Source organism: Camelus ferus, chromosome 6 (genome assembly GCF_009834535.1).
Source record: "Camelus ferus isolate YT-003-E chromosome 6, BCGSAC_Cfer_1.0, whole genome shotgun sequence".
NCBI lineage: Eukaryota > Metazoa > Chordata > Mammalia > Artiodactyla > Camelidae > Camelus > Camelus ferus.
This window is the reverse complement of record NC_045701.1, coordinates 29,887,227-29,902,452: the sequence shown is the minus strand read 5'-3', so window position 1 is coordinate 29,902,452 and position 15,226 is coordinate 29,887,227. Positions and strand designations below refer to the sequence as shown.

General features: G+C 36.0%; 1 protein-coding gene across 1 annotated transcript; it reads right to left on the bottom strand.

The window, feature by feature from the left end:
• Nucleotides 1–2,734: 2,734 nt before the first annotated feature.
• Nucleotides 2,735–13,628, bottom strand: LOC102506095 (olfactory receptor 11G2). The gene is made up of 2 exons (XM_014564776.2): nucleotides 13,526–13,628; nucleotides 2,735–3,956 (listed from the first exon to the last, which is right to left on the bottom strand). Exon 2 carries the CDS (start codon nucleotides 3,951–3,953, stop codon nucleotides 3,000–3,002), a length of 954 nt encoding a protein of 317 aa, XP_014420262.1. The 5' UTR covers nucleotides 3,954–3,956; nucleotides 13,526–13,628; the 3' UTR covers nucleotides 2,735–2,999.
• Nucleotides 13,629–15,226: the final 1,598 nt, after the last annotated feature.

The window sequence follows — 15,226 nt, the reverse complement described above, 5'->3', positions numbered from 1 at the left end:
GGTGATATGATGCTTTAAACCAGAATTAGATTACCTAAATTTTCATTATTTGTTATTTAGTTAAAGTGTGTAGAGTAAGAGCTACCACACTCTTTGGTGTGACCATAATTTTACTTCTACAGCTGAGGTAACTTGGGGGCAGGACTGCACAAACATAAGGCAATGAAGTATGATAAGGAAAAAACAAGAGTGGACAGAAGGTATGTTTCAGGGGTGTTGTATTTGAATGAGAAATCTCCCTTTCACTCTTGATTAGAATCAGTGCAAACTCAACTCAAAATTAAGGTGAGAATAAGGAACCCTTGAGAAGCAGCTTTTGAGGTTTTGGGAGTGGCTCTTGAATGATCAGGTGTTAATCAAAATTTGAAGTAGAAGAAAAGAAAATATCATGCAAAGAAAAAGAGAAGGAAGCAGTAGATTTTCTTTCAAATTCTTACCTGTAATACAGGTTGGAACTATTGTGAATGTTCTTCCTTCCTTTCCCAGTTTAGGGCCAGACTTCTTGGTCTTTGAAAATCCCTCTGTTCCTGCCTCACTGTTCTAAGTTCAACACACCAAGGGTCCCTCCCTCCCTGCCTTGGATCACTGTGGATTTTGCCTGGGACTACATGTTGATTTTTCCTTTCACTGCAAATATAGGAATCTTTCGATCTTACTTATACTTGATGAAAATAAATACCCATTACCTACAAGTGTTTTCTCTCCTTTGAAGTGATTGGAAGCCCATTGGCTTCTGTCGTCTTTTTATCTGAAAGATATGTAAAATGGCGAAGTGTTGGCTCCGATTTTTCTGATGGGATTTTTAAACAACTGTATCTTGGACAGACATTTGAGATGTCCCGTGAGGAAGGCTGAAAGCTTTGTAAAAAATATGTCATTTTATATACTACTTTGTCTATAATAGAAAATATATTTATAGATAAAAATACAAAAGAACATTCACAGCCCCCTTTTTGTAGCAATAATACACACAGTGGACATCGCAGCAGACAGTCAAGGGGCTACCACCTGCGCCCTCTTAGAGATCCTAGATGTGCAGGGTTTTGGGGTTCCTGGTGACACTCTGCCAGTTTGAGCCTCACAAAGGATTCTCTTCAGCTGCAAAAAGAGTAAAGTGCCAAGAAACTCTCCCTTCATTTTATTTTGCATCCTTTTCTGGCCACATATTGTCCCTGGGGCCATCCCTCAGGAGCAGCAGGGACAATCACAGTGCATCACTCAATCCCCAAGTGTGTTTTACTTTCAGTGATGAGCTCCAAGGTGAAAAAGCCTCCCTGAATCCATCAGTGAGACTGTCACCTATTAATGGACCCCTCCGTTTGCTGCTCACTTGACATCTCCAGACAGGTTCTGGATTTGAAAAACCAGCTCAGTGTTGGATGTCACCAGATGCTTCAAGGCTCCTGGAGCTTCCCTTCCCTTGAATGTGTTTCTTCAAATGATATCAAAAGTTCACTTGAATAAATTTTCAAATCTTGAGTATCTTTTCAAGGATCCACTAAAAGTAACCTCCCTGCCAATCTTTATCACTCAGTGCAATGGTGTTAAAAGTTGGTCACACAACATTGTAGAATGACTATAACTCAATTAAAAAAAAAAGTTAAAAAAAAAAAAAAGTTGGTAGCTAGTCCCCCTGCAGATTCCGGGCAGCAAGGGCTGATGCCTGTTGGAACTGTCTCATGGCTTTCAGATTTCATGAGTATAAGAAAACCTAAGTTCTCATTTAACATTCAGAGCCTCCTATCACACCCTCAACCACAAGGATTCCATGTCTTTTTATATATTTAAATTTTCTTCCCCTGTCTCAGTGGATACACTCTACCCAGCTTTATATTGTGTTTAGGTGATAGTGCTAATTCCCGGGCCAGCCGATTTCATGTTCGTTATCTAATATAATACTAATTCTTTTGAAGACAATTGTACCATTTTATTTTTTTTAATTTTTACACAATTTTTAAAGGTTACTTTTCATGTACAGTTATTACAAAATCTTGGCTATATTCCCCGTGCTGTACAATACAGCTTTGCGCTGACAGAGGCAGCGAGACTGGAAGTAGCCCACTAACCCTATTCAAGTTCACTAGTTCCCGCAGAAAGTAACTTGGGGGCAAACACGTCTGGTAGCATTAACAAGGTCCTTTTACTGTTGCCCTTGCTTCCAGTTTCTTCTTCTAGTGCTAACTTAAGGTTACTCTGATTCTTCATTTTGGAAGCAGCAGTGATGTACCTGGAAGTCTTAGACCCACTAATCCTTTCATACTACATTGGACACTCATTTTTAACTTCCTCCCTCAATGACTTGCTTATAAAAACTTCTGTTGGTTCTTCGTTGCTTTGACAACGGCTGTGTCACCTCTTTGGTTACTGCAGAAGGAGACTGTATTTTAGGGCCTCTGAAATGCATAGGGAAAATCTTCCAGAAAAAAAAAATGTTTGATGCAGTCATCCATCTGTACTGATCCTGTAACATTTCAAGGCTGCCCTTAGGTATAGGCTGCGGGGCTCTGGTGACTTCTGAGAATCTCTGAGACAGAAATTTGAGATACGTGGTGTTTTCTTTCAAGGAGGACGCAGTTAGTATGAGTTAAAATTCATGCAGAACTATTCAATACAACTGCAGCTGAAAATAGAAGCTTGCCAAAAACCATCTGCTGCAGTAAACTTCTGGTTCCATTATCATTTACTAGTTGTGTGATGTTAAAGAAATTCTTGAACCTCGCTAAAACTGTTACTTTTCTGATTTACTAACGTAGCATTGGTAATAATTTGCTCCAGAGCACTGCTGTATATAATAGATGAAGTAACTGTCCTCAAAACATTCAGTGGAGTAATAGTCCCATGAGACGATCTGGGAGAAAAGGAAGTTATCCTGTCAAGGTTGGATAATGGGCTTTATTGTAACAGTTCCCTAACCTAAATTATTCAGTTTTCTGGAGAACTGTCTTGCTCATATCCTTGAGATAAGTCCTGTTGGGACTTTGCTCACTATGATGCCTGATTTATGTTTTATGAACAGGTATTTCAGTCCCAAAAGCTCTCCTTAGGGCAGCCTTCATCTCCTTGTTCCGGAGACTGTAGATTAGAGGATTGCAGAGGGGTGTTATCACAGAATAAAACAAAGTAATGATTTTTTGCATTTCTACTGAGTGTCCTGACCCAGGACTAACATACATCACCATAACAGGACCAAAAAACAGAACTACCACAGCCAGATGAGAAGCACAAGTGGAGAAAGCCTTGCGTTTGCTCGCTGCTGAGGGCATCCTCAGCACAGCCAGAATCACCAGAGCGTAAGAGCAAAGGATGAAGAGAAAGGTGCCAATCATGAAAATAGCATTGACAGTGGAGTAAATGAATTGTGTGGTGGTGTCTTCAGAACAGGACAGCATCATCAACGGGACAGGATCACACAAAAAATGGTCTATGATATTTGGGCCACAATAGGGCAAGTGTGAAATGAGAACAACTGGGGTTAGGAAGAGGATGAAGCCACAGGACCAGCCAAAGATGACAAGGCCAGTGTACAGCTGTTTAGTCATGATGCGTGAGTAATGCAGCGGACGGCAGATGGCAAGGTACCTGTCAAAGGCCATGATGCAAAGGTAGAAGCCCTCGTCACACCCAAAGGAGAAGAAGAAGTAGAACTGTGCAAAGCAGCTCACAAAGGAGATGGACTTGATCGTGGACAGGAAGTTGACCAACATGTTAGGGATGGTTGTGGTGACATAACATATTTCCAGGAAAGAGAAATTCCCCAAGAGGATGTACATGGGAGTGTGAAGGCGCTGGTCCCACCACACGGCACAGACAATGGCTGTGTTCCCCACCAGGGTCAGTGTATAGGCTGCTGAGAAGAACCCGAAGTAGAGGAGCTGCATCTCTGGGCTTGAGGGGAAGCCCATGAGGATAAAGTGGCTAACGAAGCGGGTGGTTTCTCTTTCAGACACATTCATGGTCTGGAAGACACGGAGATGACATGGTTACTGCACTTGAATGGACTATGCTGATTCTTCCTGAAAACACCTAATTTCTTTACCTTTTATTTCATAAAGTTGTAAACAGATTTTTCCTTAAGCAACAAAATGGTGACTCTCATGACCCAGCACCTGAGCATATATTGTTTTTAAAAGTCACAATAATTGAAAAGAGGGAAAACATGAATTAGAGACAATTTTTTACCTTTCTAAGAATGCTAAAGAGTATAAACTGTGATTCTGACAAACTAACTGTATTAGTCTGCTTTTTCAGCTGTTTACCTGCACTACTGATACTATATGTGTCTGTCTGTGCATGTGAAGTTCTTTCAATTATACTATGAATATCCGATTATTATTTATAACTCATATGATAAAAATGAAGTCAAGATATTGTAAAACACTCTGTCTCAATGAAGTGCCATGACAGAACATAAATTAATTCTCATTCGCACTTTCAGTTCCTCCAGCTTACTCAAGGTGTAATATGCCCATTATGGCAGTTGATGTAAGGATGAGCCATCTGTCTCAGTGATGGGTCAAGTTCAGTGTGCCTGTATATGGTACCCATGGTCAAGTGAGCTGCAAGAAAAGTGGAAAGACATATATATATATATATATATATATATATATATATATATATATATATATAGTGTGTGTGTGTGTGTGTGTGGTGATTTCCATATTCCTTTATTCACAGCCCTTCTTCATGTTCTTCATTTTAGGCAGAATTCTGGTGTCTTTTTACATCTCACTAAGCCCCATTTAGGCCTTTCCCACCTGGGCAACTCTAAAGCAAGAAACTTCTCATTTCTCGCCCCTTGGTGGCTTCCATCCCAAGTAGTTGTTATTGAGTCAAAACTCAGTTCTCTTGTTTCCTCAGAACCTTACTCTGACCTATTACATGAGCCAAAATAATTCATTCAAAATTATTTCTTTTTCCTTTTTGATTGACAGTATTGTATTATTTCAGGTCCAGCATAGTGATTCAGTAATTTTACAGATTATACTACATTAGAAGTTATTACACAATAATGGCTATAATTCTCCAGGCTATATGGTATATCCTTGTTGCTTATCTATTGTATACATACTAGTTTGTATTTCGGGATCCTATACTTCTAACATTATCCTTCCCCCTCCCACTTTCCCTCTCCCCATTGTTAAACATTAGTTTGTTTTCTATATCTATGAGTCTGTTTCTGTTTTGTTATATATTCTTGATTATTATTATTTTTATTATTATTTTAGATTCCACATATAACTGGTATCATATAGTATTTGTCTTTGTCTGACTTTATTTCACTGGGCAGAATACTCTCTAGGTCCTTCTGTATTGCTGCAAATGGCAGGTATGGAAGCAACCCAAGTGTCCATTAAGAGATGAATGGATGAGGAAGATTATTATACCAGTAACAGTCCAGTGTAATGGAATATTACTCAGCCAAAACATTTTATTAACATCTTCCTTGTGTCAAGTAGTCTTTTAAGCGCTGGAGAAACAGCTATGGATATGACAGGTCTTCCGCTTATGGAGCTTATAATAAAGAAGTTAATAGTAAACTTTTAATACAGTTTTGCTCAACTTTGATTTGTTTTCCAATACTGGAAATATTTTTGAATTTTATAAAGAATATTTAATAAATCAAGGAAGCCTTTTCAAGGTGGGAATCCAAGACTTTGAGTCAGGGAAGTTATTGACATCTTTCTGTATAGGGAGATAGTATCAGGGTTCCTAAGTCAGACCCCCTAGATGGCTGACTGTTTTATTTGACAACTGAGATGGCACCTAAATTGGAAGAGCTACTATTTATAGATCCTCATTGCCCTTTGGATTGTATAAATATGGATGTAGTAAATTAAGCCAGCTAAATGCTTGGCTCTATGTGTTGTCTAAAAATCTGTTAATATTTTTAAAGAAAGAATTCACTTATCCTAACAGAACTTTTGAGGAATCATGTCTCCTAATACCTTGTTTGAAAGATATATTTATATTCCAGTGGATTATTTCTCTGTCCTTTAGACATTCCTGTGTCCTTTTCACTCATGATAATAGTGTCAGCCATCTCACGTAATTTAGTTTCCGTAGAGAAATGTCGTTGACAAAGGATTTGTTTTGAATCATTATTGATACTTACCCTTTTTGTTTTGGAATATTTACTGGGGATAGCAATTGTCCAATGACAGATTTAGAGTAAATCTTGTATGTACAACAAAAACTCATACATGCTGAAAAAAACCGCTCCTTCAGAAAGAATAAGTACACATTAAAGCAGGGCTCATTAATCTAACTGAACTGAAAGGCAAATATATGGCGTTGGGAAAGAAGATATCTCTGAAATGAAAGATTTGTCATATTTCCTTTACTCACCAAGCAACAGAAATCACCCAAATAAATTCTTCTCCAGCAATTTATGAGTTAATACGCATCTTCACTCGAAATCTTAAGCCTCTTTGTTTATACCTCTTATTTACCTTTTAGAGAGATAACTAAGTGAAAAATATCTTCCAGAACTTAAGGAAACAAGAAGGGAACCTGTATTTTTAGGCTTTATTTTTTTTTTTTGGCCAGCATTTCATCATAGTATTTTCAGTTTTCTTGAAGATAAGAAAATGCTTCCTATTAAATTCTTTTTGAAAAAAATTGGAGCACACATGGCTCACATGTTACAGTTTCCCTTTCATCCCTCAGATGAATGCTGAGAAGACGTTCAGAGATGGGAAACAAAGTATTACTCCATGGAGCAAAAGGCATGTGAGGGACTTCCAAGAAATTGGATGATCCAGTTTGTAATCTTTCATGCAATGCAAAAGGTGAACCCTACAAGATATTTTTCTCCAGCTTCAAGGCACATGTTCATGGTCAAGACGAAAGCACAGATGAAGGTAATATATACGCATACTTCCTTGTGTCATGATCTTTTGGGACTGGGGACTTTCTCTCTTGATGATTTGTTAGTATTTGTTTAAAAGAGGAGATCATTTAAAATTTTCATTTACTTATAATCAAACACCAAGTCTTAGTATTCTCCAAAGAATAGCAAAGATGTGGAATTTGATTCAATTTTTTAAGTTCTCTACTATCCATGTATAATTGAAGGTTCCTGGGGAATAATTAAATAATAATTGGGATTGTCATAATAGTTACAATAGGAAGCTTTACCACTGGGTTCCCTGTATCTATTTTGAAGAAGAAGAAATCATTCTTTGTCCATCAGATATCTGTACTTGCATAGTTTGTTAGAGATATTTGAGATGCATTTTATTTAGAACAAAAAGAACTTACAACTCAAACTCATAGAAATAGAAAGTAGAATAGTGAACTGCCAGGGGCTGGCAGGGTGAAGGAAATGCGGAGATGTTGGTCAAAGGATACGAACTTCCAGCTATAAGATGAGTAAGTTTAATGTACAGATGGTGACTACAGTTAGCAAACTATATTATATACTTGAAAGGTGCCAAGAAAGTAGATCTTACATCTTCTCATGACCACCCACCTCCAAAAAAAAGGTAATTATGTGAGGCAACAGAGGTATCAACTAACCTTATTGTGGTAATCATTTTACTACATATGTATATCAAATCATCAGGTTATATACCTTAAACTTATACAATGTTACATGTCAATTATATGTCAGTAAACCAGGGGAAAAGTTGGCAGCTTAAGAAATTTAATTGGCTTTCAGTTATTCCACAAATATTTATTGAATACCAATCACTATTTCAGATACCAGGGATATTGTAGAACTCACCCCCAAACTCCTGTCTTCATGGTATCTACATTTTATTGGAAGAAGAAGAAAATAAATAACCTAAATAAGATAATTACATGTATATTAGAAAATAATATGGAGAAGAAAAGAAAGCAGGGAAGGAGGAAAGAATGCTAGAATGATGGGATTATAATTTTAAATAGAGTGCTAAGGAAAGCCTCACAGAAGGTGAGTTAAACAATGTCTTAAAAGTGAAAGGACAAATATTTTTTGATATCTGGGAGAACTGTATTCCAGGCAAAAAGAATATTTAATTATAGAAGACAGAGGCCAAAGAAAGTATAACATGTTGGAGAAAGAGCAAGGAGGCTGGTGTGGCTGTAGCAGTGTAAGCAATGGGACATGACAGCAGAGAGGAAACAGGGTGAGGGCAGATCAGTCAGGGCTTTGTAGGCTATTGTAAAGACTTTGGCTTGCACTGTAAGAAAGGATCACTGGAAGTGTTTGAGGGAATAATTAAAAGATCTGGCCTTTTTTTTTTTTTCATTTCAAAATGAAAAAAAAATGTGGTTTTTCATATAACTGTAGCTCATTTTTCCTTGCTGTATAATATTTCTTTGAATGAATATACCACAAGTCTTTACCCTATTGTTGGGACATTTGAGTTGCTTCTAGTTTGGGGCTGTAATGAATAACACTGCAATGAATAGTATTCTGCATATCTCTTGGTGTATATTTGCAGGTATTTATATTATATATAATATACATATATAATATATATATATGTAAAATGATGAATTCAAGGGGACACCTATGTTAAACTTTAACAGATAACGTCAGAAAGTATTCCAAAATGTTTGCCAAATGTACCCTCTCATGAGTAGTAGATGACAACCCCATTATTTTGCATTATTTGCTGGTCCTTGGCTATGTCATTTTTTTTTTTTTTTTTAACATTTAGTCACATCCTGTGTTATATTTGGATATACTCTTTTTTGTGAAATGACTTTTTTAAGTCTTGTCCATTTTTCTGTTGGGAATCTGTTGTTACTTTAAAGATTTAAGAAATTTATTCTGAAAACATCTGATCTTGCTCTTGGACTTAGGGGGATCATTGAATATAATGTTAGCTGTGAGTTTTTCATAAATATTCTTTGTCAGTTTGAGGAAATTCCTTTTTATTCCTAGTTTGTTGAGCGTTTTTGCCATGAAAGGGTGTTGGCTTTTATCAAATGCTTTTTCTGCTTCTGTTGAGATGATCGTGTGGTTTGCTCCCCTCAAGCTACTAATGCAGTGTATTATATTACTTGATTTTCATAAGTTGAACTGTCTTTGCATTCCTGGGATAAATCCCACTTGGTCATGGTGTATAATTCTTTTAATATGCTAGTGAATTCTGTTTGCCAGTATTTGTTGATGATTTTTGCATCTATATTCATTAGGGATATTGGTCTGTGGTTTTCTTATCTTGTCATGTCTTTTTCTGGCTTTGGTATTAGGATAATACTAGATTTTTGAATGAATTATGAAATGCTTATTCCTATTTTTTGAAGAGTTTGAGAAAGATCTCTTCTTTCAGTGTTAGGTAGAGTTCACCAGTGAAGCCATCTGGTCCTTGAGTTATTTTTGTTCTAGGTTTCTGATTACGCTTTTAATCTCCTTACTTGTTATTGGTCTATTCAGATGTCTATATCTTTTTGAGATATACATTTGATAGTTTGTGTGTTTTAGGGATTTGTTGATTTCATCTAGGTTATATAATTTGTTGGCTTTTATAATCTTTATTTCTGTAAAGTTGGTAGTAATGTCCACACTTTAATTTATGATGTATGTTATTTGAGTTTTTCTCTTCTTTCTCTGTCACTATAACTAAAGTTTATCAATTTTGTTGAATTTTCTGTATTTTTTCTTTATAAACCACATATGATTCTTAAAAGATTTTTTCTACTTTTTCTTTAAAGCCAGACCTTGTTCTAAACATTCTGTAATTACTAACTTACATTAATTCTCTAATCTATTTTTATTATCTATCTATCTACCTTTTTCAATGTGCACTTTGTGAGGAATTCCCTTCCCAAGTAATTTTACTAAATTCTTACAATATAGTGTAAATTTTGTATACCCATTATAAATGAGGATTTGAGACACTGAGTGGTTATGTAATCTTCTGAAGCTAACACAGCTAGTTAAGTGGTGAGCTGATATCAAAACTCCTGTAGTTTTGCTCATTCTATGAAGCCACCATCACTCTGATACCAAAACCAGGCAAAGACACTACCAAAAAAGAGAATTATAGGCCAATATCACTGATGAACCTAGATGCAAAAATCCTCACCAAAATATTAGCAAATAGAATCCAACAGCACATAAAAAAGATTATACATCATGACCAAGTGGGGTTCATCCCAGGGACACAAGAGTGGTTCAACATACGCAAATCAATCAATGTAATCCATCAAATCAACAAGAGAAAGGACAAAAACCACATGATCATCTTCATAGATGCAGAAAAAGCATTTGATAAAATTCAACACCCATTTATGATAAAAACTCTCACCAAAGTAGGTACAGAGGGAACATATATCAACATAATAAAAGCTATATATGACAAACCTACAGCCAGCATAGTATTCAATGGTGAAAAACTCAAAAGCTTCCCACTAAAATCTGGGACAAGACAAGGCTACCCACTATCACCACTCCTATTCAACATAGTCTTGGAAATCCTAGCCACAGCAATCAGGCAAGAAAGAGAAATAAAAGGGATCCAAATTGAAAAAGAAGAGGTAAAAGTGTCACTATATGCTGATGACATGTTACTATATATATAAAACCCTAAAAGGTCCACACAAAAACTACTAGAGCTGATTGAAGAATTCATCAAGGTAGCAGGTTACAAGATTAATGTTAAAAATCAGTTGCATTTCTTTACACTAATGATGAATCAACAGAAAAAGAAAGTAAAGAAACAATCCTCTTTAAAATAGCACACAAAGTAATAAAATATCTGGGAGTAAATCTAACCAAGGAGGTGAAAAAATTATACACAGAAAACTATAAACCATTGATGAAGGAAATTAAAGAAGACTTTAAAAAATGGAAAGCTATCCCATGCTCCTGGATTGGAAGAATCAATACTGTTAAAATGGTCACACTGCCCAAGGCAATCTACAGATTTAATGCAATCCCTATGAAATTACCCAGGACATATTTCACAGAACTAGAACAAATCATAATAAAATTTATATGGAACTGCAAAAGACCTAGAATTGCCAAAACATTACTGAAGAAAAAGAAAGAGGTTGGAGGAATAACTCTCCCAGACTTCAGACAATACTACAGAGCTACAGTCATCAAGACAGCATGGTATTGGTACCAAAACAGACATATAGACCAATGGAACAGAATAGAGAGCCCAGAAATGAACCCACAAACTTTTGGTCAACTCATCTTTGACAAAGGAGGCAAGAATATACATTGGAATAAAGACAGTCTCTTCAGCAAATGGTGTTGGGAAAACTGGACAGCAGCATGTAAAACAATGAAGCTAGAACACTCCCTTACACCATATACAAAAATCAACTCAAAATGGATTAAAGACTTAAACATAAGACAACATACAATAAACCTCCTAGAAGAAAATATAGGCAAAACATTATCTGACATACATCTCAAAAATCTTCTCCTAGGACAGTCTACCCAAGCAATAGAAATAAAAGCAAGAATAAACAGTGGGACCTAATTAAACTTACAACCTTCTGCACAGCAAAGGAAACCATAAATAAAACAAAACGACAACCTATGGAATGGGAGAAAATTTTTGCAAATGAAACTGACAAAGGCTTGATCTCCAGAATATATAAGCAGCTCATACGACTTAATAAGAAACAAACAACCCAATTCAAAAAGGGGCAAAAGACCTAAACAGGCAATTCTCCAAGGAAGAAATACAAATGATCAACAGGCACATGAAAAATGCTCAGTATCACTAATTATCAGAGAAATGTGAATTAAAACTAGAATGAGGTATCACCTCACACCAGTCAGAATGGCCATCATTCAAAAATCCACAAATGACAAACGCTGGAGAGGCTGTGGAGAAAAGGGAATGCTCCTACACTGCTGGTGAGAATGCACTTTGGTGCAGCCACTGTGGAAAACAGTATGGAGATTCCTCAAAAGACTAGGAATAGACTTACCATATGACCCAGGAATCCCACTCCTGGGCATATATCCAGAAGGAACCCTACTTCAAAATGACACCTGCAACCCAATATTCATAGCAGCACTATTTACAATAGCCAAGACATGGAAACAGCCTAAATGTCCATCAATAGATGACCGGATAAAGAAGAAGTGGTATATTTCTACAATGGAATACTATTCAGCCATAAAAACTGACAACATAACGCCATTTGCAGCAAAATGGATGTTCCTGGAGAATGTTATTCTAAGTGAACTAAGCCAGAAAAAGAAAGAAAAATATCATGAGATCGCTCATATGTGGAATCTAAAAAACAAAAACAAAAACAAAAACATAAATACAAAACAGAAACAGACTCATAGACATAGAATACAAACTTGTGGTTGCCAAGGGGGCAGGGGGTGGGAAGGGACAAACAGGGATTTCAAAATGTAGAATAGATAAACAAGATTATACTGTATAGCACAGGGAAATATATACAAGATCTTGTGGTAGCTCACAGCGAAAGAAAATGTGACAATGAATGTATGTATGTTCATGTATAACCAAAAAATTGTGCTCTACACTGGAATTTGACACAACATTATAAAATGACTATTACTCAATAAAAAAATGTTAAAAAACAAAAACTCATGTAGTTTTGTTCAGGAGTATACTCTCATAGTCATGTATATACTTCATATATCCATCATTGTCTTCCTTTTTTAGTCTCTAAAGTCTGTGAGTATTTTGAACTTCCTTATTTGCCCAAGCCTGGGCCCAACACTTGGCACATAAGAGACACCCAATAAATGTTTGGGAGATGAGTAAATTTTTAAAAAATGAGTAAGTGAGTGAAAGAATGTTTCCAAGGAGGGAAAGAATATTGTGGGATAGAGAAAATACATGATTATAGTATCTAAATACCACCTTTGAGTATGTGTGAGATGGGGAGATAGTGTGCATTTTATCAATATTAAGCCATAGCTCAGGGAGTTCCTATAATAACAATGTGAACAGAAGTTGGTTTCTAGGGTGGGATGTAGTTCTGGGTCAATAATATCATTCATTTGTGCCTAAACTGTTAAAGACAGTCTCAGGCAGCTTGTGTTATGTAATGAAAATCAAGAGGAAAATCAGGAAAAGTTCCTGGATGCATAAATAGAGTGGCTTTGAATGATACAGAGAAAGCTAATGACACAACTATTGAGGAAACAGCTTATTGAAATACACAAGTTGTGTCAATTTCCCCCACACAGGGCTGATACTGACTACTCTTGAGGAGGAGACTGTTTTAGGGAGACAGTTTCAAAGGCCTGAGACTCACCAGACCAAATCTCTCAAAATACCTCTTCTATGCACTGTATTCCCAGAAATAACACCATTAGTGCCTTTTGCACATACAAGTGTTAATCATTTTAAGTTGTGTACCACTGATAGTTATTTGCTCTTTGCATTTACACTATGTCAGAAAATTGGCAAATACAGAAATATAGAAAACAGTATTAATGTTGCCGAGTCCAAACTCACTCTGCTCACTGCATGACAAGCCAATAAATCGAGAGACAAGGTGTTGGGGCCAGGAATAATGATTTTATACGGAAAGCCAGCAGACAGAGAAGATGGCAGACTAATGTCCTGGAGAACCATCTTACCCAAGTCAGAATTCAGGCTCCTTTTATACTAAAAAAGGGAGAGGGTGTAGTTGGTTGTTTCAAACTTCTTAGTGTCAAAATCCTTTGTTCTTTCAGCTGTCCATGTAGGTAGGTCAGGTCATGATGTTCCTGTAAACCTCCAACAACACGAATGTTATTCTCTGTTCTGCAACTTTTTATCTTTACATGAATGGAAAAGTGTTATACCCTTAAAGGTTAGAAGCTTGAGAATGGGTTATCCTGTATATTTCAGGCTATAGGCAACATTCCTTTGCAAAAGGTGAAGAACCAGCATGACTGAGCACAGGAAATGGGAGCTCTGGGTTAGAGCTAAAGGAAGAGATCTAACATGGAGTCAGATTTATTCTTCCCTGTTAAATTAATGGCACCACTAGTCCACCTAAGTCAAATTGTTATTAATACCTTACTGCATATTCCCCATTTTTTTCATTTCTAATTCTTTTCTAATTATACTATAACAATTTTGAATCTTATTTTTCTCACTTAATAGCATCTCTTAAGTCTTTACTCATATTTTGGGACAGTCTTTAAAACTATCTTCTTACTGGTAAGACATTCTATCATGTGTACATACTATAATGGTCTTAACAACTTATTTACTGGTGACTGTGTAATTTATTTACAATTTCAGATTATTCTCCAGGGCTGACTTTCTGTGAGGAAGCTTGAGGAATTGAGATAGATAAGAGAAAATGCAGATTATATAAAGGAGGACAGGTTGGAGGAGAGCGCCCAAAACCAAGAAGCGGAAACTTCTGTCATACTTAAGTCTATTTATGTGATTAGTTTAAGCCACTGTGCTATTAAAAGGACACTGACGATGTCTCAAAAACTACACATGCAGCACTTGTGTCCTAAATGAGCTCTAGGCAGCAAGTAAAATCTCCAAGAACATTTATAGGAAATACAAGATATAAAAAGTTTGCTTGTGTATCTGTGCATTTTATGTATGCTTTATTTTGTTCTTGAAGGTATATCAGTTCTGAGCCAGTTTTAGTTTTGAGGACGGGGTCTATCATCCAAGTTCTTTCCAGATTTTGCTGCTGAAAGTTCACCAGTGGCTGCTTCAGCTAGTAGCACCGAGACTCCAGGCCAGAGTCCCATTTTGCTTCACTTCCTGAAGCAAGATCCCCCCATTTCACTCTGAGAGAATTAGATATAAAGAATACATCTTCTTTAACACTGTCAAGTTGATATTTTTGAGTTAACATTTTAAAAAAAATTTGGTAAGAAGAAAATGACAAGCTTATCATAGTAAATTTGTAAAACATATCAAGAAGCAGAGCAAAATCACCTATAATTTTACTAAAAGATTGCAACTGTGAAATTTTCTATGTAATTCCTTCCTGTATTTTCTTAATTACAAAATAAGTTTGGAAACACTTATGTAAGTCTTTTCTATTTTGGAAAAAAAGATTAAGCAGCATTATATTGTTAACATTTTCCCAACTCATCAGTTATATTTCAAAATATGATTTTGAATATCTGTTTGATATCTGTACAATATTCTGTAATTTGAACATATGATAATTCACTTAATCTCTAATAACTGAACATTTGGACATGTATGACCTTAATGTTATTATCATTATTTTATTTTCCTTAAATCTATAAATTTATTTGGGATAAAATGACAGATTTACATCATTTACTCATTACATATAGAAACATGGTAGGTAT

Excerpts from the sequence above, each read along its gene's own strand:
- LOC102506095 (XM_014564776.2), bottom strand. The coding sequence starts at position 3,953 with ATGAATGTGTCTGAAAGAGAAACCACCCGCTTCGTTAGCCACTTTATC.